General features: G+C 44.2%; 1 protein-coding gene across 3 annotated transcripts in view; it reads right to left on the reverse strand.

The window, feature by feature from the left end:
• LOC147437747 (uncharacterized) overlaps positions 1-27,776 on the reverse strand; it is a 183,172-nt gene that overhangs the window by 71,494 nt on the left and 83,902 nt on the right. For 2 of the 3 annotated variants that reach the window (XM_086487226.1, XM_086487225.1), the window contains exons 2-6: positions 11,325-11,420; positions 9,451-9,633; positions 9,039-9,287; positions 8,840-8,964; positions 8,639-8,760 (exon numbers count right to left, since the gene is read on the reverse strand). In XM_086487226.1, coding sequence (XP_086343352.1) covers positions 8,639-8,760; positions 8,840-8,964; positions 9,039-9,287; positions 9,451-9,633; positions 11,325-11,420 — 775 coding nt within the window. Of the gene's footprint in view, positions 1-8,638; positions 8,761-8,839; positions 8,965-9,038; positions 9,288-9,450; positions 9,634-11,324; positions 11,523-27,776 lie in introns of those variants that run through there. The other variant, XM_086487224.1, reaches the window with a different exon arrangement.

The raw sequence follows: 27,776 nt of genomic DNA on the forward strand, positions 1-27,776 counted from the left end.
CTCTCTCATAGGTCACTTTGGCCTTTTGAAGACGTTAATATAACATTTCATTTCATTTCTCTCTCTCCTTATCCCTCTCCACACACACACCGCATTCGCACATCCCTTCAACTCGTCTCACAGTGCACAGTGATCGCGGGGAGCACGATGGCGTCAAGAGCTCCGAGGGAATAGCTTGCTTGCTCTTGGTGGCGAAGAGATCAAGAAAGCTTGGAAGCTTTGTGAGAAGGCAATTAGAGCTTGTGAGCTGTAATGAGAGTGATCTGTGCTCTTGTGGAAGCTCAGAAGACAATGTGGAAGATACTCTGTAGGTAAAGGTGCTGCACTAAAAACTGTGTGCACAACAGCACTATTTTGCACATCATTTTTCTCCCTGTAGAATGCAGATCTGAAAATTCTCCGGCTACTCCACTCTATTTCGACATCGTCTATAATTTTGCAAAAAAAGCTTTTTTCAAATTTCTCACAGATTTGCTCATATTTAGCTAGGATTGATTGTATACAGCAAATTTCACGTTTTATGTTTCGCGCAATGTGCAAGTTTGATGCACTTTTGGAAGCACGACAGATGCTTGTACAGACCTTGAATTTTGAGATGTTTTGGTATATTTGGATAACCAACCATAGAGGCGTTTGCACACCAATGAAGCGATCTCTTGAGAGACACAATTTCCCGAGCACACACTTGCTTCGAGGTGGAGTCTTCTACATCGATGAAATAGGTGGAGAGCGTTGGAATTCTGGCCAAGGATCACATTCCGGTTGAGGTCTTTTTGCTCACGGGTCACGTTTTTCCAATGCGGATTATGATGCACAGGTTGTGTGCTTATGTATGACTATGTGGGTTACTTCAGAGAGTTTCCCAGAACGGTTTTGTGTTGTTGCTAATTTGGATGCATATACAGATATCGAGTGAGCTAGGTACAGTTCGCATGTGGCAGATTCACAAGTTTAAACGCATTTCGGACAAAGTTTACAATTGTCCATAGAGCTGCTCGGTCTCGAGTGAGCTAGATTACTAGGATTTTAATAGTTTACGTATCCATATGTGGATTTGCTACAAGACAGTGAGTGTCTCTTTATGGTCTAAGCGATTTTGGTGGGATTTTTGAGATTTTTCTCAAGATTCAAGAAAAACTTTGTCGGTCTCACGAGGACGTGGCAATTGCTAACTTGAGTTGTTGGTTTCTTTTCGATGATTTTTGTTTAAGTTTTGGGACCCTCTATTTAAAGTTGCAAATGGCCGGATATTGTATGGCAAGTGTGAAACGGCCAACAGCCGAGACTTTCACCCGCAATTGGAAAGGGCAAGTCACCACGAGTTGGTCGAGCCAATCGGCACTCGAATCCGAGCAGTAAAAGGGTGTCTAGACTCAGTTCAAAGTCATTTTCGCCCCTTGAATTAGACGAGATTCGAGTACCCTTTGAATTACACGAGTTTCCTCACAAGGGATGCATTCCAGGACAGGGTGTCAGGAGGGCATGGCAATTGTTAACTATGTCACGAGGACGTGGCAATTGCTAACCTTAGTTGTTGGTTTCTTTCCAATGATTTTTGTTTTATTTTTGAGGCCCTCTTTTTGAAGTTGCAAATGGTCGGACATTGTATGACCAATATGAACGTTGGTTTCACCCGCAGATGGGAAGTGCGTAGGCACTGGAATTCGTATAGTAAGAGGATGTCTAGGCTCAGTGCAAGATCATGTAGGTCCCACCGTTGCACTTAGCAAGTTGGTCGATACTAGGAAGTGAACTCAACAAAGGCATAAAGTCAAGGTGGGATCACCAACAGAAAGTATCGGACAGTTGGGCCACATTGCACTCTTGGATGCGGTCCCAATAAGGATAGATGGTCAGAAGACCAGTGGGAGCCCAACATAAGCATCTCCTAAAAATTAGGGAACTGTTATTTTGGGCCGTGAAATGTGTTCCCGTCATTACTTTCGGAATGACAAGGGGAACCTTTTACAAGTCTATCGCGAAGACAACTGGGCAACCAGTCGGGAGATTTTTAGGTGGCAACCCCAAAACGGGAAAATGCTTGCAATCATGCCAAGTGGCACATTTTTGTGCACTTTCCTCTTGTAGAAAAATGGGCGCCGAATTTATAGCTGGGAGGCTCATTTTGCAGCTTCCTATCACACGTTAAGAGCTATGGAGTGCTTGCTTTCCTCTCTATGTACAGTGTGGTGCTAGGAGTGATGACCTGCACACTACACACGGCTCTCTCTCTCCCCTACGTGCAGTTATGTGATGCCCCACAAGAGGGCTCTTCATTTAACTGATGTACAGTTGTGTGGGTTCATGCGCGATTGCCCAGGCAAGAGCCTCTTGCACAAGTACTCGATTAGCTAGTTGCTAATCCCCCGCAGGTACAGGTGAATTCGGAGAAGTTTCACATAAGAAATCTCGTCCGATTCAAAGGGCAAGAAGCCCTACAGGTGCGGGAGCTTGAGGACTTGCTACGGATGCGACCGGCTCGCGAAACAGAACCCAAAACAGAGAAATACAGCCTGCTCTGTATTTTTGCAGGTTTAGGGTTTCGGCCCTAAACGGTCCCTCATACCCCCAAGAGGTCCGGGGACTACTGTAGAGGTGATTTGGCACATTTTCAGGGCAGAAAACAGAGAACTCAGCGTGCTGCCAATTCTCGCCAGGTTTTGCACAGTGTCCGTATGCGTCGGGAAAGTCATCTATTGCGTGGGGATACTATCTGTGAAGCGTCCTAGTATAGTTATGTCGGGCCAGAACAGATGGTGTTCAGCCCAGATTATGCGGGACAGCTCGTAGGAAATCACAGGTTTTATTCCCTCTGTTAATATATAAAGAAATACCGAAAGGGGCGCCAATTTTGGGGCCTACAGGTTGTCGGCGTCTGCTCAGAGCATTCTAGCTTCCGAGCCGTGTGTGTGCATAAGTGTTCATTCCCGTCGCAGGTTACCCTTGCAAAGTGCTCTGTGTGTGTGTCTAAAGTAAAGAATTTTGGGTGAAAGCCAAAGCCTACCGCCATACGGGCTGGTTTCACGGGGAACGGGGGACGGGGCTCAAATGAATTTTTAGTGTAAAAAAGAGGGCGGGACAGCAAGTGGGGACGAGAAGCCCGAAAAAGAGCGTCTCCTGTGACTATGCACTTGGCAGCTCTAGATGCAATTGCCAGAAGCATCAGCAAGAGGAGGCGCCCATTTCAAGAGAGGGGGCTGATTTTAACTCATAAGTGTGCTACAGTGTGTGAATAGTGGGTGCAGTGCTCACAGCTTTAATGGAAAGCTTGCCTTCTCCCTTGCTCTATGTAGCGCGACGATTTGCTCTCGCGCATCTCTCTCCCCTTTGCACATAACGTAATGCCCCACTAGTTGGGCTTCTCAGATGACCATGTACAGTTCTGAGGGTTTTATGCGCGTTTGCCAAGGCAAGAGCCTTCTGTACCGGAACCGGAATAGCTGATTGCTAATCCCCTTCAGGCACGCACAGTTCCATCGTGAGGGAATGCGAAAACAGAGAGCTTTCTTGCGTGGGAACTCATCCGATTTACAGGGGAACTGTCCCATTGCATGCGGGAGCACCTGAGACACGTAGGCGTGCTCGCTCCGGTCGGAACGGTCCAAAACAGAGAATTACAGCCTGCTCTGTTTTTCTGCAGGTTTAGGGTTTCGCACCTAAATTGCAAGGAATTGCCAGGGGAGCCTCGGAAAGGCCTTGGGATGCGTGTACAGGGCAGTAGGCACCTAGCAGTGGCAACACAAGAAAATTACAGCATGCTGAAATTGACCTACAGCTCACTAGAAAGCTTTTGTACCGCAAGGAAAAGTGTCCTTGACGTGTACTTTTGACCTACAGGGATATTTGCGCCGTTATGCTGGCAAAATTGGGTAAAAACCAGCTATTACAACCATGGACAAGTTTGGACATCTTGGTGAGGGTTAGGTGCAAACGTTCGGATCGTTTATTTTCCAGGAGAGCTTCAGGAAAGCATTGGGTGCTTGTTCACAACAATTTAGAGAGATTTCCCGCGAGGAATCTCGTCTAATTCAAGGGGCAAGTGATCCTACAGGTGCAAGAGATCCTATAGGCATGCTTGCTCCGCTCGAAACGGTCCAAAACAGAGAATTACATCTTACTGTGTTCTTTTGCAGGTTTAGGGTTTCACACCCAAACCACAGGGAATCGCCAGGGGAGCCTCGAAAAAGCCTTGGGATGCGTGTACAGGGCAGTAAGCACCTAGCAATGGAAAAACAGAAAATTAGAGCATGCTGAAATCAACCTGCAGCTCACTAGAAAACTTCCATAACGCAAGGGAAAGTGTCCTTGACGTGTACTTTTGACCTACAGGGATACTTGCACCGTTATGCTAGCGAAATTGGGTCAAAAACCTACAATTACAGTCATGGACAGGTTTGGACAGCTTGGTGAGGGTTAGGTGCAAGCCTTCGCATTGTTTATTTGCCAGGGGAGCCTCGGGAAAGCATTGGGTGCTTGTACACGACAATTGAGAGAGATTTCCCTTGAGGAATCTCGTCTAATTCAAGGGGCAAGTGATCCTACAATTGCAAGAGCTCGAGGGATATCCACAGAAGTGATCGGCACGTGGATTGGAGCGCAAAACAGAGAATTCAGTGAGTTGTAATTTCTCGCGAGGTTTTGCAAAGTGGTATTGCAGCTTTACCTTGAGGCCTTAGGGTTACACCCTACGTATGCCCCAACCCACCGTCTCAAAACGAGCGATAATGATAGAACTAGCACATCAAATGTACTCATGGATTCACTGCAATAGCAATGTACATTGTTTGACAAAAGTATGAAGGTCTCATTAAGTCAATTGTACACATGTTTTACCAGTCTTTCTTGCGGATACATGCGATGATAAAAGGGTGCCTACCACACTAAATCATCTATGGCATGTATATATGGCATGCAATCGAGAACGTTTGCGATTTTAAGAGATCGGTATGTCACGAGGACGTGGCAATTGCTAACTTGGGTTGTTGCTTTCTTTCCGATGATTTCTGTTTAAGTTTTGAGACCCTCTATTTGAAGTTGCAAATGGCTGGACATTGTATGGCCACTATGAAATGGCCGACGGCCGAGAGTTTCACCCGCAGTTGGGAAGGGCAGGTCACCATGAGTTCGTCAGGTCAATCGGCACTGGAATACGAGCAATAAGAGGGTGTCTAGGCTCAGTTCAAAGTCATTTAGGCCCCTCGCTACACTTAAAAGTTGGTGGGTACAAAGAAATTAACTTAACAGAGGCAAACTGGACACTTGGCAGCTCCAGATGCAATTGCCAGAAGCATCAGCAAGAGGGGGCACCCATTTCAAGAGAGGGGGCTGATTTCTGCTCATAAGTGTGCTACAGTGTGTGTGAGTAGTGGGTGCAGGTACTCACAGTTTTAATGGAAAGCTTGCTTTCTCCCTTGCTCTATGTAGCACGACGATTTGCTCTCGCGCATCTCTCTCTCCCCTTTGCACATATGGTAATGCCCCACTAGATGGGCTTCTCAGATGACCATGTACAGTTCTGAGGGTTTTATGCGCGTTTGCCAAGGCAAGAGCCTTCTGTATAGGAACCGGAATAGCTAATTGCTAATCCCCTTCAGGTGCGCACAGTTCCATCATGAAGGAATGCGAAAACGGAGATTTTTCTTGAGTGAAAACTCGTCTGATTTACATGGGAACTATCCCATTGCGTGCGGGAGCACCTAAGACACGCGTAGGCGTGCTCGCTCCGCTCGAAACGGTCCAAAACAGAGAATTACAGCCTGCTGTGTTTTTTTGCAGGTTTAGGGTTTCGCACCTAAACTGCAAGGAATCGCCAGGGGAGCCTCGGAAAGGCCTTGGGATGCGTGTATAGGGCAGTAAGCACCTAGCAGTGGCAAAACAGAAAATTACAGCATGCTGAAATTGACCTGCAGCTCACTATAAAGCTTCCATACCGCAAGGGAAAGTATCCTTGATGTGTACTTTTGACCTACAGGGATATTTGCGCCGTTATGCTGGTGAAATTGGGTCAAAAACCTGCAATTACAGCCATGGACAGGTTTGGAAATCTTGGTGAGGGTTAGGTGCAAACGTTCGGATCGTTTATTTGCCAAGGGAGCCTCAGGAAAGCATTGGGTGCGGGTGCTTGTACACGACAATTTAGAGAGATTTCCCGCGAGGAATCTCGTCTAATTCAAGGGGCAAGTGACCCTACAGGTGCAAGAGCTCGAGGGCTATCCAGAGAAGTGATCGGCACGCGGATCGAAGCGCAAAACAGAGAATTCACCGAGCTATAATTTCTCGCCAGGTTTTGCAAAGTGCTCTAAAGTGCGTGGAAAGTCAATGTTTACTTGGGATTTTGTCCGTGGAGACTTCTACTGTGGTTATGTTGCCGAAATCGGGTTAGAGTAGAGGAATTTCAACCCGATAAAAGTGGACAACTTGTAGAAGTTTACAGGTTTTTTTCTCAAGTATAAAGGGGCGCCAGTCTTTGGGGCCAAGAGGGTCTCGTTGTCTGCTTGGTAGCGCTCTAGCTGCCATGTCTTGAAGTGTTGAATTCTAGTCACAGGCTTATTCGTGAAGTTCGTCTGTGTCGTAAAGTTAAAGTAAAGTTTCGGGTGAAAGCCTACGTCTACCGCCCTACGGGCCGATTACAGCCGGACTTTTCCCAAATTCTCACCATGCTTTGTGCATATCTACATTTTACTCTCTGATGGTTTTGTGGTCGAGTGTGACTTCCATCTTGACAGTGATCGAGTTTTGACTCTAACTTTGACAGATTTTGTCATTTTGGACACGGATTTAGTGTTCTTGTATCCACTCTCGCAGGAGTGATATTTGTGTATGCTCGTCAAGTAGTCATAGGTTACAGGTACATGTTACTCGCAGTTGTCAGATTGTGCATGCAGTTTTGTGCATGCATATTGAGCATTGTGTTTGCTCTCTACTTATGCATATGGTTATGTGTTTTATGCTCTTTTGAGAGTTGTGCACTTCTTTACATCTCTTCTTCGACCTACATTGAGCTATATTTTGTATATGCGAGCATCGAATTGATGCGTTGATCATGGTTTATGGTTAAAATTTTGAGAGAGAGTTTGCTCATTTTACAAGGGAGACTCTGCCGGTTTTCTCCCAGGATTTCTCGCCATAGTTTTGGTTCCATCACCATGCACATTTGTTGCATATACGCTATTCACTGATATGATATCCATCATGTGTGACAGTTTAAAGTTGACAGTGACAACTCATGAGAGACAAAGGTTTCGTAGTTGCGGATATATGTGATGGTTGCAATGTGGTAACAGAGGCAAGCATCGCTATTTTAGGCGTATGAGGCAGTAGCGGAGATGTATGCGTGATGCAAATGAGGTTTTGACACTCTGCTTATACGTCTTCGAGAGGTGGCACTTCTCCTTGTTAGTTACTAGATGAGGATGCAGTTTTTCACGTCACACCACATCGTGAGTGGTTTAGCACTTTCGCTAGTGGGAGCCTTGGTTGTGTGCACTTGGCTGATGGTTCGGAGTTGGACATTGCAGGTGCAAGAGATGTTTGCTTGTCATTATCTAGTGGTGCATCCTATACGCTACGATATGTGCACTATGTTCCTCAATTTAGACAGAGTTTGATCTTAGTGAGACAATTGGCGGATTGTGAGTGTTAGATACTACTTAAAGAGTGATCTTTCCAGATGCATTGCAAATCAATAGTGATTGCCAAGGTAGCCCATAGTGGCTTGGTATATCCTATGTATGTATCTAAGGTACGAGACCGCATAGTCTCAACTTTGTTGTTGGCATGTGCTAAGCGAGAGACTGTTGAAGGGATGCGTGAATGCGATGCGTGGGCAGAGAGGAAGAAGGGGGGAGAAAGAAAGAAAGAAAGAAATCTTTATTAACGTCTTCTAGAGGCCGAACTCAGCCCATGAGACAAAACCATGTACATGTGTGTATTCTCTGGGTATCCAAAAAAGGATAAAAGTGCTGAAAAAAGAGCTGAAAGAAAGAGAGAGCTTCTTGTCTCTACGGTTCGTCTGTTTGTTGTCTCTACTCCTGAAGCTCCAACCTACTGGTGCATCTAGCAGCCATATGTCGTATAAACAAACAATAGCCTGGAAGCCCGATGAAGAAAACCCTCCGATACGTGTCTATGAGAAGAGGGATAAAGCGGCATGGATCCTTCACAAGCGAGGAGTAAAGGATAACTCCTAGAGTGGTGGTTTGACCACCATTGGATGGTGCCTTGACCACACCCGAAATGGCACCAAGACTTCTCACGACCTCTAATTGCAACTCAGACTCCAGCTGTTCAGAAAATCCAGAAATAGTAGAGAACATGGTCAAGCTTGATGACATCAAGAATTAGAAAACAGGTCTTTGATACCCCCTCTTCTCTAAATTGATTTTCTGTTGTAGGCATCCACCAGTCCCTCATCCTGCTACACTTTGACCATCCCTAAGAACCCCTCCAAGCACATAAGTTACAACAGCAATGATCCACTTGAAAGGATGCTACAAACAAACCATTCTCAGATGAAATTAGCCCATCAAAACATACAGTAATTTGTATTTGTAATCTGGAGTCTTGCTTTACACCATATATGCATGAGAAAACCTTTACAATAACATCAGCAGACAAAATACACAGAAGAGAAGGTTACCAGCAACTGCACCCAAAAGGTTGCCTAGTTCTTTTCTAGCAGTGGCTCTCCGTGAGTATGCCTTTATGTATCTGTCATCTAAAGCAAGGGCCTCCGTACAATCTACTTCAGCTTCTTGAAATCTGGCAAAGGCCAAAGACCACATGTCCTCACACATTCCAGCAGTCACCTTATTGAAAAACTTATCTACAAAATTCAGACCTTCTAATTTTAATGCATGCCATAGCTCTATTTGCATATGACACAGCCGATGGTTGCAATACTATGCTTCGAGAATAGCATTCAATAGCTTGAACAAACTTTTTTTCCTTAAAGAATTTATTACCCTGAAAAAGAAAAAGGAATGCTTTAACACATGGAGCAATCGTGAGTCCAGCAAAAAGTCTGCAAACATACTTACCAGTTCTTTCTCAGCTGTTGCATCAACAAATGTATCTGATGTCTGGGAGTTATGCATGCTCACAAAGCCATTTCTACTCACTGGCTCCACTATTGAAGTACGAAGAGCTTCAGACACCAGTTTATTGCCAGAACCTCCAGTTTGATTCACCTCTTTTGAAGGCTGTTGAACTTTTTTTTTCTTCTTTTCCTCTTGATAAGTGCTTGATGAAGGTGAGTCATCTCCATCAACTTCTCTAAGTGCTGCATCCTGGACACCCCATTTTTCAACACACCACCCCCCCCCAAAAGAACAAACACAAAAGAAAACACGGCACACAAAAAGAAAGGCAGTAAGAATCCAAAAAAGAACAAAAACCCACACGTTACTTCCTTCTTTATCAAAGAAATGGCTGACCCAGCAAAATTCTCACCACATCAAACTTGTCCCATTTGTCACGAAAATGGTCGTAAGTGTGCTTGGCAGCTGTAACCGGTCTGCTCTTCTCGTGCAGTTGCCCTACCTGAGGCACTGTAATCCCCAACTTCGTGGTTTGTCCATGTGATACATCATACTTAGATCTCAACGCTCCATGTCCTCTGACTGGTGGAATATCCTGTTCTTCAAAAAATGATCACTTACAGTTTAGTGTTAGCAATACATGTATAAATATTTTTAATGGTACTACTTTCTTAGTTCCTCACATCATGAGCAGAAACATGTTTCTCAACAAACAAGAAATCCACTTGTTGATTCAAGCATTTCTAACCCAAAGTAAACCAAAGGAAAAATGCGTGTTACGGGCATGAGCACAAGAATAATCACTATCTAATCCAGCAAGTTACTTCGCTTATTTACCATTAGCAACTCGAACCTCTATGCCCCGAAAGTTTCTCTTACATCTGGCAATGCCTCAGTGCTTACACCATTCTCATATGTGAAGAAAAGGAAATAGTAGTAATCATATGAACCTGTCGTTACCATATTAGAAGTAATGGTTACAAAGTCACAAAAAATCTAGATGGCCAGACAAAAAAACCAGGTTAATTAACACTAGTTCTGTCTTGAGAAGGAAGTTTCTCGAGTTTTTTCACACATTTCCATTCATAGTTTATGTGTCATCTCTTCTACAAAGTTGTTCTTCCACACTATGTGGTTGTTTGTGTCATGTAAAAACTTCATCACTAAGAAGAATTAGTCAAATGTATCAAAGCAACAAATCTTGCAATAAACCAGAATGAAAGTGGGCATTTTTTTCAAACTTGCACGGATAGAGAGCTATTCAAAGATTTTCAACATACAGCTTTATTGAAGTTAAGACCAGCCACCTATAAAATCTTCCTTTGGGCCCACATTTTGGGACTACATCAGCTAATCTGGACTCTGGTTGCAATCTTCCATGTTGAAACAATTTGTAGCTTTTAAGCACGTTGTATATTTTTGAATTTAAATACTTTGCCACAAAAGGTTTTCCAGGAACTAATCATGTAGCATTTATTACCAGGAGTGAGTGCGTTCCTGGCTATAAAAGGAGATCTATTTGACTCATTCTCTTCATTGGCTAGCTTGGGCTTCTCCCATCGTCTTCTAGCTTAGATCCTTGGCTGAAAACTATGATCGGGCTCACGTGGATGAGCAGTGTTGTTCGCCATCAGAACAGCAACATAGTACAAAAAGGGTGCCAAATGATGCTGAATTCAGACCTACTTGTGGCTGGCCTTATTGCAAAAAGTGGGGAAGAAGAGGGTATTTGCAAAACATAGAGTAAGTCTCATGCTTTGTGCATGTAACTGGCTGGTCAATAGTAGCCAGCTGGTCAAGTGAACAGCACCAGAGGTGAATCACTGCAACCACAATTTGACTTGCTTTCCTTCAGGCTTCTGTTTATGGAGTTTCTTAAGGCTTAATCCTCAGTTTTCTCTCTCCTTGCAAGGGAAAGATTTTTGCATTGCCCTATATAGAGTCGATTGCCATGCTATTTACTCATGTTAAATGTGTCATGTTGCAACGTATGGGACTAAGTATTTAATCTTCTATATGTTTCATAGCATATGGAGCACATCATTCCTAGATTTCATGGTTTGTACGATATGTGACTTATGAAATACGTAGGGGACATGTACCATATTTTTTTCAAACTTTTACATCCATATGTGTTTTTCGTGTGGTTGCCGACTCAAAAACTATGGTCTAAAGAACGCATCTAATATTTGTTTGCCATGCAAAAGAGCTACTCGAGAGAATTTAAAGAACATAGCACCAAAACCGAAAAAGGAAGCACATTAACAGCTAAAAGAGGGTGAGTACCGCAACAGCATTTTGCATTTGACTTTTGAGATTCTTGTCTTTTTCTTTGACTCTACTCTCCCACTGCTTTAGATCTTTCAAAAACTCTTGAAGCTCCTGCAGCAATTGAAAAAAATTCCAGATAAATGTTAAAAAATGCAAATGATCTACTGCAAGGTTTGCTATAGATGCTTCCCGTGACATTTAATGCTCGTCAATTCCTACACAAGAAAAGGATGCCCAGATGAACCACCACAAACAACAAGACTACAATGAATGGAATGGGTGCCTAAATAAACCACCATGAACAAAAATAGCATTAGCATATCGACATGAACCCAAAACAAAAATATACAATAACGAAATAAACAAGGCAGCTACACCTACACTTATAGAAAATCAACACCTATATCAAGAAAAAAGTATACTATGTACAAGTAAAAAGTAGATATAACTTATTCGTTAATAAAACCTAGTTCTACTGCTTCATTTAGCATCGCGCTTTCGTGATTGCAAATGTTTTATGAAAAGACCATGTGCCATCACATACAACAAAAACCATTAAAACCATAAAGTGCTCGGTTGTAGTGACTGCATACAAATTATAACGTGTCTCAGACAATGTACACTACTTAAGACACAAGAGCAAGCTAGAAGCGATCAAATGAAGGCTATAAAAATTGTGTGCAACTAAATATAGACACTCAGAGACTGCCATGACACACAGCCAACGATAAACCTCATACAAAAATGCGTTAAAACTTATCACGCTAACACAACATCATTTCTCTGGTCACCTAATTCCTTGGTTGTTTCTAACTAAGAGCATGTTTCTTAACCCTTATGGAGAGCATGGAAATAGACTAAAAGCTTTGAAGGCGAGAAACGACACCATGACGGGCACTCTCTCAAGGGCCCGAGCTCCTTTACCGAAATGGTATTCGTTTCATTTCTACACTGACCAACAGTACAAGCGATCATACCTAAATGCTCGTGCAATGAGAATAATTCAATGAAGATTCAAGTAATAAATCATTTGGCAACAAGCTATCTACTCTCTCAAACTGCTTCGAGCAGGCTACCTAACGACTTCAAGTAACTTCTCCACAGAGAAACCTCTTGAGGCTGTAACCAACCAGCACCCCATGTCAATAGGAAATCATTGATACATACTCAAAACTCGAAAAGAACTAGACAACTTCACAAGTGACGACTGAATTTGGAGACGACACACAAGAGGCCTTGGTGGTATTTCTTTGTTATAATGCACAACAACTAGTACAACTATCGAGTGAGACCACTCCCCACATTCTAAGCTATATCATGCACCCTCACCGTTAACTTACAAGCCCCTAGGACTCAAAAGCATTTGCTATAAACAACTCAGCCCCAAATACACTAGACCATAACCCACTTCAAATATCTACAACAAAAGCAAGCGTGATAATTGCCACATTGTGATAGTTATGAGTGATAGGACTACACCACAAAACACTAACAAGATGAAAACACCAGAAACAATCCCTGACCAAAGCTTCATTCCTCTTTATCAGAACTTGCTTTCAATCTAAAAAGACAAGCAATTCAATGGGAAAACCCCCTTGATTGCAATCACAACCTTCTATACATAGACAAAATCTTTATCATAGACACTTCACAGATACAGAAAACAACACCGTAACTGAATCCAATGTGTACCAAGTCTTACAAAGAGAAAAACGCAAGAATTTGCTGATCATAAGCATATATACAAAGCAAAGAGATATCTCTCCTACTTCACAACAAGGAGACCACACAAAGACAGCATCTGCGCACACAGGAAGAGAGGTGCTTACACAAAGAGAAATCAGCCTTCTTTTGAGCATGAAAATGGGAGAAAGGAAAATGAAATGAAATGTTCTATTAACGTCTTCAAGAGGCCAAAGTGACCTATGAGACCAAAAGTTACACTTGGTGAATCTGATACAGTGTCTCGAGTACAAAAAGTACAAAGAGCTGAAAGACTGAAACCGAAACGAGGTAGGTGGGGAGGGGTGAGAGACACCCTCAACCACGCCCTAAATCGCTCCCAAATGCCTCATCTATGAATCTCAACCAAGAGCCTAGCATCCTCTGTCTGCTCTGAAGGAATGAGGCGAGGAGCACGACACAAACACCAAAAGTGGACAGACAAGAGAGAATGACCCAAGATCTATAACTCTATAATTACAGAGTGCTCATACAACTCAATAAATGCTCCTCCATGATGAAAGCACAACCCCAAGTCATCATACTGTTGGCGGAAATCAGCCCTGCAATCAGCCACTTCTCAAGCTCTTGAGCATCCATTAGGCATGGGCATGCCTAGACTCTGATACCATGTCAAAGTGTGAAGCAGAAGATAGATGTATTGCAGCAAGAGGAGGGCAATAAGGGGTGAGAGAATGCGAGAGAGAGAGAGAGAGAGAGAGAGAGTATGAGGACCAACAGGGATTGACCTGAGGTGCCCCATGGTAGGCCGGTTCAGCAATCTTTGGATTCCTTGGAATTGTGGTTTTCACTATCACCCAAGGCAAACCAGAGCCTTTGGCAGATTTGGGTAGGTTTCTTACAGCCAGAGTGCTTCATTACTGATTCCTGATTAGAGTATCGTATCCCTTGAAGTATCCTATCGTTTGTATTGAGATTTTTTCCTTAAGATCTCATTGTATATTGTATATCCTTCAGGGTTTTTCCCATATTTCTTGTCTATGGTCAATTTTCATGTAATGCAAAGTGAGAGAGAGAGAGAGAGAGAGAGAGAGAGAGAGAGAGAGAGAGAGAGAGAGAGAGAGAGAGAGAGAGAGAGAGAGAGAGAGAGAAATGAAATGGAATGGAATGATATATTAACGTCTACAAAAGGCCAAAATGACCTATGAGACCAAACTGATTAGAATGGTGAGTCTATTACCAAGTCTGGGTACAAACAAAGAAAACTACAAACTAGAAACTTAGATAGGAGTGCTACCGACTCCTATGAGTGGCTGGTAAGCTGAGCAACGGTATAATGCGCCACAAAGGCACAGTGGGGATAAGTGTCACCATGATACAATATAGCAGTAACATCAAGCCTATCCTGATCGACACTCTAGGTGTCGTGCTAGAATCCTGTGGATCCTCTGCCGCAATCTCCGTCGGTGCTGCATGGCTCCCCTCCTCAGTTGTGGTCGTCTCGATCTCCCCAACTCTTAAAGCTCGGTCAATGAGAGTACCACTGGTGTGTATATGGGTGGGAACCGAGCTCTGTGGTGGTGGTGGCCCCTCTGCCTCTGTGGTACTCGGACTGAAGAAATCTGAGATGCGTCTCTGGGATTGTCTCTGTCTATGCCCTCTCAATAGAGAGTCTCTATGTCTCTGTATCTCAAGCAGAAATAATCCGAGACATCTCTGATCCTGATATCTCATGACTCTATCTAACAAGTCAAAACTATCTCTGAGTAAACAGTGAAGCGTCCCCGAATCTCATAGTAGACTATGCAATGACATATGAAGTGAAACTGTCTCTAGCTCTGCATGGCATAACTGACATATCCTCATGTCTGCTGGTATGCCTTTGAATCTACCTGTCTCAATCCCAAGCTGGTGTGAAGATGTGCGTATCTGGCTTATGGCACATTGTAACCCATGAGATAGATGTGTGTCCATGTAGCTGGGCCGTGTGACAAAACCGTATGTCGTGAGTTGGAGAAGATGCTCTCTATAGAAAGCCCTCTTCGTACCCAACTCCCGTGATGGCTCTATCCATGTCCTCCTGGTATCAAGCTAGATAAGATCCCGTCGAATGAGTCTAGTAATCTCCATCGTGTAAGAGCCAAAGATGGTGCATCAAGAGAATATTGGGAAGGGGGCAGCCTATCTATGCTCAAACCAAGCCTCTCAAACCATGAGCTCATCTATGCATACCAACATGATGTATCTCCTTGTAATGCCAGCTGTCTGGATGACTCAAGAGCAAGCCTAGCATATTTGTCCTTGGTAGTGTCCCATAAGCTGTGTACAAATGATACTCATCTGGTAAGTGCCTCAATCTCCATAGGTGGGGCAGCCATCTCCGCTCGTATGATGTCATGTGGAACTGAGGTCTTGGCTCTAATCAACCTAGAAATCATAGATACCAAGGGCCTCTCCATATTACTCCATCCAGCACTGTCAACAGATGGTCCCCAAACCTGAACCCCGTAGTGCATAACTGAAGCGACCAAAGTGTCGAAGAGCCAGAGCTTTGTTCGAGGTTCCTGGAACTAAACCTGCGAACAAATCCTCTCTAAACCGCCTAGGGCTGCATAGACACGAGTCAATCTAGTGTTTGCTGCCACTTTCAGTGTGAACCTCGGTCCACTAAAGACCACCCCAAGATATGTGTATGCATCAGTGTACTCCATACTGTCCTGACCCTATGTGAATGTAGGTGTTGATCTCCTGACCCATTGTGGCATGGTATTAAAGACAATGACCTTGGTTTTACCAAGGTTGACAGACAATCCACCATCCCCTGCAAACCTATGTAATGCGTCCAAATGTCTCTGCATACCCTCTGGTGAGTCTGATATCAACACGATATCATCAACATACAATGAAAGAGGGATCCATGTCCCTGCAAGCTGACCACCTCTATCTCCTCCTTTGTCAATATAATCAGAGACCTCATCAACATACATACCAAATAAAGTAGAGGACAATGGGCATCCCTGTTTCACTCCGATAGTGGAGTGAACTATGTCAAATATCCCCTCTAGTGTGCGTACATGACCCATCACTGAACTGTACAATGCCATAATCCCCCATATCAGTTCTGTGGGTACCCCCAATTCCATAAGTCGACGCATCGTCGGCGCATCAATCTGGCCCTCGGTACTATGTCAATAGCTTTGTGGAAGTCCACAAAGCTGCAATATATACGTCTGCCATGTGCTCGACCCTCCTCAATGATAGCTCTCAATGTAAAGACATGATCCAATGTGGAGAAACGCCTCCTGAAACCAGCCTGTGCAGGTGCCCGTATGCCCATAATCTCTGCCCAACTGCTCATCCTATGCTCAAGGATGGATGCATACAACTGCCAATGTGTGTCCTACCATGATAGTATTGTAATTCCCCGGCATTGTGGGGTCTCCTGATAGGTACAATAGTAGATAATCTCCAAGACTCAGGAAAGCCCTCGCACATGACACGGTTGAACAACCGTGCAAGCATCTCTGCCAACAAGTCCCCAGCATGTATAATGTGTTTTGCTACCAAACCCTCATGATCCTGTGCCTGTCTAGTCTTCATCCTGTCAATGGCCTCCTTTACCATCTCAGTGGTAAAGAAGGTGCTCGTAGCCGGGCATAGCTGTGGTGGATCTGGTAGTGGTGGCTGTCCAGATACAGTGTATAATGATGCTGCATACTGCTTCCATATCTCCGTAGAAGTAATCACTGGTGGGGGAGACTGCTCATGGAATAGACACCAAGCCTCTCCTGAATCTCTACTAAGGAAGAGCTGATATAAATCCTACTCCATCTGGACCAAGAAAGCTTGCTTCTTCCGTCGTACTAGTCGTAGTGTAGCAATACGAGACAGTCTATAGGTGATCACTCCGAACTCCCAATGCAAGCTCCTGCTCGATCTGAGCTCTCCTCTGTCGACACTTCCTCATCATACCAGCTGTTCAGAGGCATGTGCCCAGAACGACGTCTCTAACCAAGCTCAGTATGTGGGTATGCCTCTATCCGCTGCCCCATGTAATGTCACTGTGAGCATAGATGTGATCTCCTCCATTGTGTATATTGGCTCTGATGTGCATAAAAGTCTAGGAATCTCCTCTGCATAAACTGAGTCAGTCTCTGGTGTAAAAGTATAGCATGGATGTCTATCACCCCGTGAGGCCTGAGATGTATTGTACTCAAAGGAGACTGATAATATCAAAAGTGCATGATCTACTGCTATTCCAACAAGCCTGGGCCCCACTGTAAAATCCTGAATGTGAGAGATAAAGCTCGGATGTGTCAGAACATAGTCTACAGTACTGGCCCCATGTCTGTGTGGAAAACAAGTAAAACCTGTAGATGATGGGAAGGTCGGTAAGCCATTCAGTATGGCTAAACTGTGAGTAGTCGTCATCTCCCTAAGGTATCTCCCATACTCTGTATGCTCTCTGTCATGTGAGCATCTCTCAAGCCCCATCTCCTCTGGCTCTAGCTCTCTGAGCATCTCCTCTAAGGTGTCATAGAAAACCGTCTGTGAACTGTCTGTACGGGCATTGAAATCCCCCAATAGTCTAATGTCTCCATCCCTGGAGAACTCCCAAATACCATCATCAAGTACAGAGTAAGGAGATTGTCCTCTAGGTGAAGCATATCCTGAAGTGCTGGGAGGAAAATAGCAAATGGCGATGTACAAGAAACGTCCAGTTTCTGCCCTCAGCCTCACCCACATGTATCTGGCCTGATCATCTCTCCGAACTATGTGCAGTAGTGGCTGGAGCTCCTCTTTGAAAAGAACTGCTACACCTCCTGATCCTCCAGTCCCATGCTCAGATCTGGTGCATGTCCGGCGAGCTATCTCCCATCTGTATCCTGATACATGCGGCATCAACTGTCCTGGAGCTGGATGAGTCTCAGAGTAGAAAACAATGTCTCTGTCTCTGAAGCTGTTCTCAAAGGTTCCCACATCAAGTCTATACGAACCATTACAGTTCCAAACCGCCATCCTGAGTGTGGTCTCATAGGTCTCGCACCGTCATGTAGGGCGTCTCTCCATAATGACCACTCTTCCTTCTCTGTAAAAAACTGTCTTCCCCTTTTCTCTTGCGGCCCTAATCTCTGGCATGACTTCCTGCATGTGGGCAAGCTGTGAGAGGGTAAGATCGTCACCAAGGAAGATACCAGTCTTTTTGAGAGTGGGCCTCTTTCTCAAAAAGTCCTTCTCCTCAATAGAGGGGAAGCGCAGTATGACAGCTCTTCCTCTCGATGTTTCCCCCGTGCCTCCACTTTTCTTACCAACTCTCCATGCTCTTGTGTGTGTCGCTTTTTGCATACCCATTAGTACCATGAGCCCTTATCAATTTTGTCCCGATCGTTGAGACCGGTAACCCTCACATGCAAGGCCCTCATACGTCTTTGTTGCTCCTCCTCAAGTGTCATGTTGATGATGGTGGGAGTGGGGATTGATACCTCCATGCCTTTGCCCTTCTTTGCGACCGAAATCCACTTCTCCGCTTCCTCCACTTTCTTATGGGTTTTGGTTATCATATCTGTTGATGAAGACGTTTTTGTTTCCTGCTGTTTCTCCTCTTCCTTAATGGCTTGCATTTGCTCTTTGACTACCTTAAGTTCTTCCATCACTGAGGGTTAGATTTCTCCCTCTTCTAGTCCACCATTGGCTCTTGCCTCGGCTAGGTCTCTCTTGAGGGCTGAAATCTAATTCTTGAGGTCTTCAATTTCGGCCCCATGTTCCATTTTCTCCACAGTTCGAAGTTCGGCCTCGCTGATTTTCCACTGAAGAAAGACTGCCTTCTCCATCTTCCACTCTTCCATCTTTGTCTTGTACGCCTTCATCTCCTTTTCCATGTTTGCTAACCTCTTGCTGGTAGCCATAAAAGTTGATTTCTTCATTGCTGGTGATGCCATTGCATGCAAACCACTCACGGGGGAGGGACTAGAGCTCTCAGGAAGTGCTGGGTTTGTGCTCATGACCTCCATCACAAGACGGTCACACTAAACACACAGTTGAGAGACAAGGCGGCAATGGAACACCCACAACCCGATGCGGGTAAATACACAACCTCAGCCCACTGCGAGTATCAGCACGTAAACTCCGCAGAGGGAAGGCTCGCGGCCTGCGCAGCAAAAAACAGCACGCGGCCCCCCGCTAGGTCGGCTTGCCGCGAGCAGTAAGCGAACTGCCTAAGTTCCCTGGAGTTCCCTGTATGAACCCTACTCAGTTCCCAACAAAAGTCACTTAAAAATAATAAGTGAAAATTGGCTAAAATAGAGAAAATAGGTCTATGCACTGTAAAAATGCTCCTGATGGGTTCTGACTGTAAACTGATGATCATGATGTGTGCAACCAGAGGATATGTATCTACTCTCAGTGCCTCGACATGCACGGTTTGCGAACAGACTCACAAAAGTGCTAGATCACTAACTAATCTAGACTGACTGAACTCGACTGAACCCTTGTCATGAAGTAGCTTCTCCACGTACACATAGGGTTAGATGTGTCACGTGACATCCCCTCCTTTTCAAAGTGAGGTTGTAAGGTGCAGCGGAATGAATGTTGAACTTTGCTCAAGATGAGTGCTCCGAACTGTGCTCAAGGTTCCTTTTACTTAGGGAAGGGAGAGCCTTCCGTTCCTTTAGTGAGAGAGTGCAATGGACACGAACAAAGTGAATGGACACTGTGCATGAAGGTGCATGAGACTAAGAGATAGAGAGAGAAGAGAATACGACACCGGGAAGTTGTCGAACCCTCCTCCAAGGGGCCCACTCTCGATGGCGAGCGTGGTCTACTATTGATTGCACAATCTGATACAAGATGTCGATGCAAATCTAAATGGGGCTATGTCGAGGTCGACGGTACGGAAGACGATGACGAATCTAATGCTAGAAAGTGAATGTTGGAACTGGTTCTTGTCGTACTGTTCTTTCTTGCTTAAAATCACTGGATCTGCTGCGAGAATGGACGGTACGTTGAGGCTAATGGGCTGAATACTGAAAACGCTGGCTGATTGCAGATGATGCAAAACGCTAGAGCTTTCTGAGGTTCTTCTTCACGATTGGAACGATGCGGCAGAGATCTACAGCAAAAGGACCCGATCACCTTCTTCTTAGGGCTGAATCTGCAAGCTTCGGAGCGTCCATGGCTGATGCAAAAACGCTGAAATGCTGAGTCTTTTAAGCGCTAGAATTGCTGATGCTAAAACGTCGGTATGCTGCTGGTTCAAAAACGCTACCAAACTGCTCCTGGAAGCGCCTAGTGCAGGCTGGTATAGCTGAGGATCTGTGGCTGAAATCGCTGATTGCATCAATGCTGAAAAACGTTGATTACAGGGCTTGGAAAAACGCCAGGCTGATTTGTGAAAAATGCCACGCTGATGGAGCCCTTTTCTTGCTTGAGAATCGGCCTGTTGAGCAATGCTCCTGTTGCCTCCTCTGCCAGAAATTCCTAACTCTCGTTTGCTTTTATATTATCTTAGCAAAATTGCCCTACCTAGTTCTCAACAGAAGTCACTTAATAAATAAGTGAAAAATGTCAAAAATAGGTAAAATAGGTTTAATGCACTGGAAAATTTCCCTGATGGATTCTGATGGTAATGCTGATGATCATGCTGTGTGCAACCGGAGGATATGCATCTACTCTACGTGTCTGGTCATGCACGGTCTACGAACAGACTCACAAAAGTGCCAAATCACTTTCTATTCTAGACTAACTTGACTGAACTGAACCCTAGTCATGTTGTAGCTTGTCCACGTACAGTTAGATATACCGTTCACCACACACACACACAAACAATGAGATTGAATCTTGTCTTGTTGATCTAAATCAATCAACTGTGGCAATTCACAACGGAAATGCCCATGCTTGGTGCTCATACTTTCTTGTGTTCTTTCTATGCTGCGTCGTGCCAAGGAAGAGACATGGAATGTGACTTCCTTGAATGCAAACAGTTCATCTTTTCATGAGAACTCTGCATACATCCGTGCTCATCCATGAGTGAAACGTGCTCAACGTACAATATGTCATGCCTAGGAAAAGGGATCACATAAAGACACTGACTAAAATACAGGAAACGATCACGAATGAAACACTCGAACAATGCGTGCTGACGAATCATTCGAACACATAGTACTTCCTGTAAGGGTTCTTTGGACCGAGGCGCGAGAGCCAAGATCGGTTCTTCGTGAGGGATCGAAACTTCTTGAGGGGGTTCTTTTGACCTCGTCTCGAAAGCCAAGATTTGTTCTTCGTGATTGATAAGATCTGCAATGAGGTTAGCTTCACTAGAGAAAGTATCAACTAGCACATCATCCCTGTGAACAATCACATAGTGGTCATACAAATCATCATGCTCGTGAGAAATCACATCTTGATCATGCAATTCTTCATGCTTATCATTATCATGCTTATCATCATGTAAATCCTGTGTGTCGAGCTTTGGAAAAGAAGAGGCGGAGAGTCTCCTTTTCCTGATTCTGCGCAAACTGCGCCTGCACAATAGAAAAGAGTCGCAACAGTTCTTGCATTCTTGCTTTGTTCTCACGATCAAATCTTGCTTGTCTTTCTTTGTTCTCACGCTCGTGCTCACGCTCTATGATTGCCATTCTTTCTTCGTATTCACAATCTATGGCTGCCCTTCTGTCTACGGATTCACAATCTATGGCTGCCATTCTTTCTGCGAACTCCTTGTCCATCATCCTCTTGTCGAAAGCCCCCATAGGAGTTAGGGCCCTTGTCATAGATGGGGAAGGGGGACGGTCAGAAAAACCTCCTGGTGGGGAAAATTCTTCGTCGCCTCTCTCATGCTCATCACCTCCAAGCGAAGTATCCATTCCGCTTTGAGTGATGAAGGTGCATGAGACTGAGAGATAGAAAGAGAAGAGAATACGACACCAGAAAGTTGGCAAACCCTCCTCCAAGGGCCCCACTCTCGATGGCCCCACTCTCGATGGCGAGAGTGGTCTACTATCGATTGCACATTCTGATACAAGATGTCGATGCAAATCTAAATGGGGCTATGTCGAGGTCGATGGTATGGACGACGATGACGAATCTAATGCTGGAAACTGAATGATGGAACTGGTTCTTGTCGTACTGTTCTTTCTTGCTTAGAATCACTAGATCTGCTACGGGAATAGACGGTACGTCGAGGCTAATGGGCTGATTACTGAAAACGCTGGCTGATTGCAGATGATGCAAACGCTAGAGCTTTCTGAGGTTCTTCTTCGCGATTGGAACGATGCGGCAGAGATCTGCAGCAGAAGGACCCAATCGCCTTCTTCCTAGGGCTGAATCTGCAAGCTTCGGAGCATCAATGGCGGATGCAAAAATGCTGAAATACTGAGTCTTTTAAGCGCTAGAATTGCTGATGCTAAAACGCTGGTATGCTACTAGTTCAAAACGCTAATGCTGTTGGTTCAAAAACGCTACCAAACTGCTCCTGGAAGCGCCTAGTGCAGGCTGGTATAGCTGAGGATCTGTGGCTGAAATCACTGATTGCACCAATGCTGAAAAACGTTGATTACAGGGCTTGGAAAAACGCCAGGCTGATGGAGTCCTTGTCTTGCTTGAGAATCGGCCTGTTGAGCAATGCTCCTGTTGCGTCCTCTGGCAGAAAGTAGTAACTCTGGTTTGCTTTTATATTATCTTAGCAAAATTGCTTTACCTAGTTCCCAACAAAAGTCAATTAATAAATAAGTGAAAAATGTCAAAAATAGGGAAAATAGGTTTAATGCACTGGAAAATTTCCCTGATGGATTCTGATGGTAATGCTGATGATCAAGCTGTGTGCAACCGGAGGATCAAGCTCTGAGACTCTACGTGTCTGGTCATGCACGGTCTACGAACAGACTTACAAAAGTGCCATATCACTTCCTATTCTAGACTGACTTGATTGAACTGAACCCTGGACATGTTGTAGCTTGTCCACGTACACATAGGGTTAGATGTATCACGTGACAGAGGTACTGATACCGAACTGTATGGCATCGAGGGAGATTGCCAACAGCGTCTCGAATCCTGTGAAGGACTCTTCACCGGTCCACTCTGATGTGTGGTTCGTGCGATACTTGAACTTCATAAAGGTCTGCAGCGCTTGCTTCTTTGGGCCACGCCGAAAGTGACAAAAAGTCATATGTGGCTCCTTCAATGCTTCAACTTCGTCCATAGTCATGCGCCTACCTTTTTCGAGAATCTCCGAAAATAAAAACTCCTGAAATCACTTCCAACACAAAAACATGAACATACCCATTCCATGTAAACTGACTGGAACTATTCTTTCGAACAAAGTGTGCATGCAATGCAGATGAACAAAGTGACGGAGTGCCAAACCGTTCATCAAACACACGCAAACAATGGAATTGAATCCTGTCTTTCTGATCTAAATAAGAGACGTGGACTGTGAATTCCTTGGGTGCAAACAATTCATCTTTTCATGAGTAATCCGCATACATCCGTGCTCATTCATGAGTGAATCGTACTCAGTGTACAATATGTTATGCCTGTGAAAAGGGATCACATAAGGACGGTGACTAAAATACAGGAAAGTGTAACAAAACTGCTGACATATCAAAGCCCTAAAGAATGGAGCCAACTTGGAGATGTTGGCCGAGGGACGTAAACCCTAAGAAGAACAAGTAATAGAAGAAGGAAGTCCTACCAACTTATAGGGACGCCGTCCGATGGGGCCCCAAGTGACATAACGGGTTAAAATAAAGCAGGACCCACACACACAGGAAAAATTGATGACGTGGCAGATTTTCGAAAATTGCATTAGCATGATGACGTGGCAAGCTGTACGGATTTCCGCGTTTTGTGCTACCTAACGTGGTAACTGTACGGATTTTCATAAATTACACTAGCAGCTTTTTGGCTTTGCTTTTAGACCAGAAGCTTTTGAGTTTTGAAAGCTTTTCACTGTAACTGCTTTTCAGGCCAAGGGCCTTTAAATATGAGGTTAGGGCTCATTCTCTGGCATGCTTCCTGGAGAAGGTGCAGAGGGTAGAGTTCCGGCTGTTGGGTTAAAGGCCTAAATAACCCCTTTTTGTACATTTTTATACTTTGTCCAGATATTGAACCTGGACACATTTTTTAAAGGTCACTTATAATAAAAGTGGGAAAACCCAAAACTCACTTATTGAGTTTTCCCCAAAAACGTGAGCTCTCTCTCTCCCCCTCTTCTTCTGCTAGCGCTTTCTCTCCTGCTGCTCTTCGCCTCCCCTCTTTGCACACACATTGCACTTCCTCGCGTGCTCTTTCACTTGCACACACCGCCGCGCGCTCATCAACTGGTATCAGAGCCCGATTAGGGTTTGCCCACAAACCTACAAACGCTGAATTTCAGCCAAGAAGGTTAACTTTCTCGCGAGATTTTGAAATTTCGTCGCCAAAGGACTCGTCCCCGGACACTAGAGAGCTCCCGGCAACCCAAATTGACCTAAAACAGGCTGAAATTAGGTCAAAAACAGGAAATTACAGGTTATGACAGCGAAAATACAGGTTTTGCAAATGATGTATTAAGGTGTGGGAATACTTTTGCTAAGTCCCCACTACCCGAAAACCCTGAAATTGCCGAAAAACAAGCCCTAAAACAGGTGTTTTAAGCAAATTTCATATTTACGCAGGTTTTTGCAAGTGTTTTTATGGTGTGATTACATTGGGGAAAGTGCAAATTGATGCAATCTACCCACGTTTGACAAATTTTGTCTATGTATGACCATTTGTGGCTCAATTTCATGCAATTTTGATACTACAAATTGGGGCTTTTGTGCTTACATGCTTCTAAAGGCTGTGTATTAGCCTTATGTATGTCTTTTGAGGCTAAAAACAACTAAATTTGTTGTTTCCGAGCACAAATTCGCTCGCTGAAATTTCCTACGCATAAATTTCAGAAATTGAATTTTGTGCCCAAATCAACCTATTTTGCCTCAAATTGCTCTTGTGACCATTTGGAGCTGTAGTGCAAATCTCTGTGAGGCTGTACTCCGATTTTTGCGTATTTTGCCCAAAAATTCAGCGTATTATCCCTCTTATTTCGTGCAACTATGGCCTCATCTTCTTCGGATGTGAAGAACCTCTTCAAGAATAGGAGGTTCGATGGTTCAGGTTTTGATCTTTGGAAAGACAGGATTCAGGGAATCCTATTTCATAAGGATTGCGAAGGGGCACTTGAACAGGTGAAGCCACAAAATATGACAGATGAAGCATGGGTTAGCATGAACAGGAAAGCCGTTACATACATTAAAATGGCCATGACAGATGAGACCGTCATTGATGTGAAAGGTCTCACGACTGCTTTTGATGTGTGGGAGAAGTTAAAGGGAATGTATGAAAATACAACGCCTGTCAACCAGGTGCACTTAATACGAAAACTTGTTGGCATGCAACTAGATGAGTCAAAGAGCGCGGCAGAGCACTTGTCATTGTTCGAAGGTACTTTGTCGCAGTTACAGGATTCTGGCTTGCCCCCTTTTGATGATAAATTGAAAGCTATCTTCTTGCTTATGACCTTACCTGAGTCATGGGAAACTTTAGTGGTTTCGTTGTCCAATAACCCCAATTTGACCTTTGATGGTGTTAGGGGTTCTATCTTGAATGAAGAAAACAGGAGGAAAGCAAGTGGAGAGGGAGGCAGCTCTGCCAACATGGTTAGAGGCAGGATAGAAAAGAAGAATGCTTATGTACAAAGAAGTAAGAGTAAGAGTAAAGAAAGGGGAAATGCAAGCAAAGGCAAGGGTGATGTGACTTGCTATCAATGTGGCAGGAAAGGTCACAAGAAACCCAATTGCAGGTAATATAAAGCTGAGTTAGAAAGAAAAAAGAATGGCGGAGACAAAAAGAAAGAGAAGAAGGAAGTCAAGGCAGATGCACAGGATAGCTCAAAGGACAAAGAGAAGGCCAATGTGGCTTCTAGTGTCGTCATTGAGGAGCTGTCAGATGTAGAGGACATCTTGTGTGCCACTTTGTCAGATGATGATGCTTATGACTTTCATGCCTCTCTTAATGTTCATTCACAGGACATGCAGATCACCAAGAGTGATCTTATCGATGCTTTGTTGACTGTCAATGATGCATTGTCCCAGACTTGGATTGTTGATTCCGGTGCTTCATTTCATGTGACTCCTATCAAGGAGTGTTTCTCTACTTTTGATGCAGGCAAGCGTGGCCATGTATACCTTGGAAACAATCATGCATGTTCCATTGAGGGTATTGGCACTGTGCATCTCTCCATAGATGGCACAAATGAACTTGTCTTGCATGATGTTCGATATGTGCCGGGAATCAAGAAGAGTCTGCTTTCTGTTGGTCAGATGGATATGCATGGTTACAGCATCTTGTTTGAGAGAGGGTCATGGAAAATGACCAAAGGCTCAAGGCTGATTGTAAAGGGCACAAAGAAAGGGACACTTTACTGCATGCATGGAAAGGCCGTGTTGGGCAAGTTTATTGCATTGGCTGAAATTAACTCTCACATGGAGTTGTGGCACAAGAAGCTTGGCCATATGAGCCAAAAGGGCCTTTCTAAGCTTTGTACTTTGAACAAGCTTGATGCTAAAGGCACAAAGCTTGATTTTTGTAATGAATGTCAATATGGCAAGCAAGTAAAGCGTTCTTATTACTCTGGTGTCTCTCGTAAATCTTGTATGCTTAATCTTGTACATTCTGATGTATGTAGCATGCCTACTAAGTCTATGGGTGGTGCATGTTATTTTGTCTCCTTTGTTGATGATCATTCTAGGAAAATTTGGGTTTATTTGCTCAAGTCTAAGGATGAAGCCTTTGCTGCGTTTAAGAGATTTCATGCATTTGTGACCACCCAAACAGGTAGAAAGCTAAAATGCTTGCGTACAGACAATGGGGGGGAGTACACAAGTGCTGAATTTAACAAGTTTTGTGAAAATTTGGACATTAAGAGGGAGCTTACTGTGCCATACAGCCCCTCTTCTAATGGTGTGGCTGAAAGATTCAATAGGACACTTTGTGAGAGGGTGAGATGCATGTTGTCCACAGCTAATCTCTCTCATGGATTTTGGGGAGAAGCTTTGAAAACTACAGTGCATATATGCAATCGATCCCCTCACATGTCTTTGAAAGGTGACATCCCTGAAGAGGTTTGGTCTGGCAAGCCTGCTTCATATGATCACTTACGCATTTTTGGTTGCGAAGCTTTTGTGCATGTTAGACCTGAGTTGAGGAGTAAACTAGATGCGAAGTCCATTAAAGGCCTCTTCATGGGATATGGTGAAGAAGGCGAAATGGGTTACCGGATTTGGTTACCTCAGCTCAAAAGGGTTGTACGCAGCCGGGATGTTGTTTTTAATGAGGCAAGGCTGCTTCAAAACAATTGTGCCTCAAAGCATGACCATAAAAGGGTGAAATTTCAGCATGACCAGCCACCTGTTAGGCCTATTTTTGACCCTCAGGATGCACCACAAATGGCTGAAAATGTAGATGATCCAGTGATGTTTGAGGCAGATGATGTTGGACAGCAAATTGAGGCTCCTGAAGGGCATTTGCAGCCAAGAAACAATGCTGAAAATGGTGCTGAAAATGATGTACAGCAGCCCATTGTTGATGATTTTGTAGTGCCATCTGATGTAAACCCATTGCCGGATAATGTGGATCATTGGGTGAGGTGGTCTACTCATCAAAGACGGCCTGTGAGTCGATATGACCCCTCTCTTTGCATTACATTATGTTGACAGATGAGGGAGAGCCTCTTACTTATAAAGAAGCAAAGACATGTGAGCACAGCGA

Source organism: Adiantum capillus-veneris, chromosome 17 (genome assembly GCF_014529385.1).
Source record: "Adiantum capillus-veneris isolate H3 chromosome 17, ASM1452938v2, whole genome shotgun sequence".
In the NCBI taxonomy this organism is placed as follows: Eukaryota; Viridiplantae; Streptophyta; class Polypodiopsida; order Polypodiales; family Pteridaceae; genus Adiantum; species Adiantum capillus-veneris.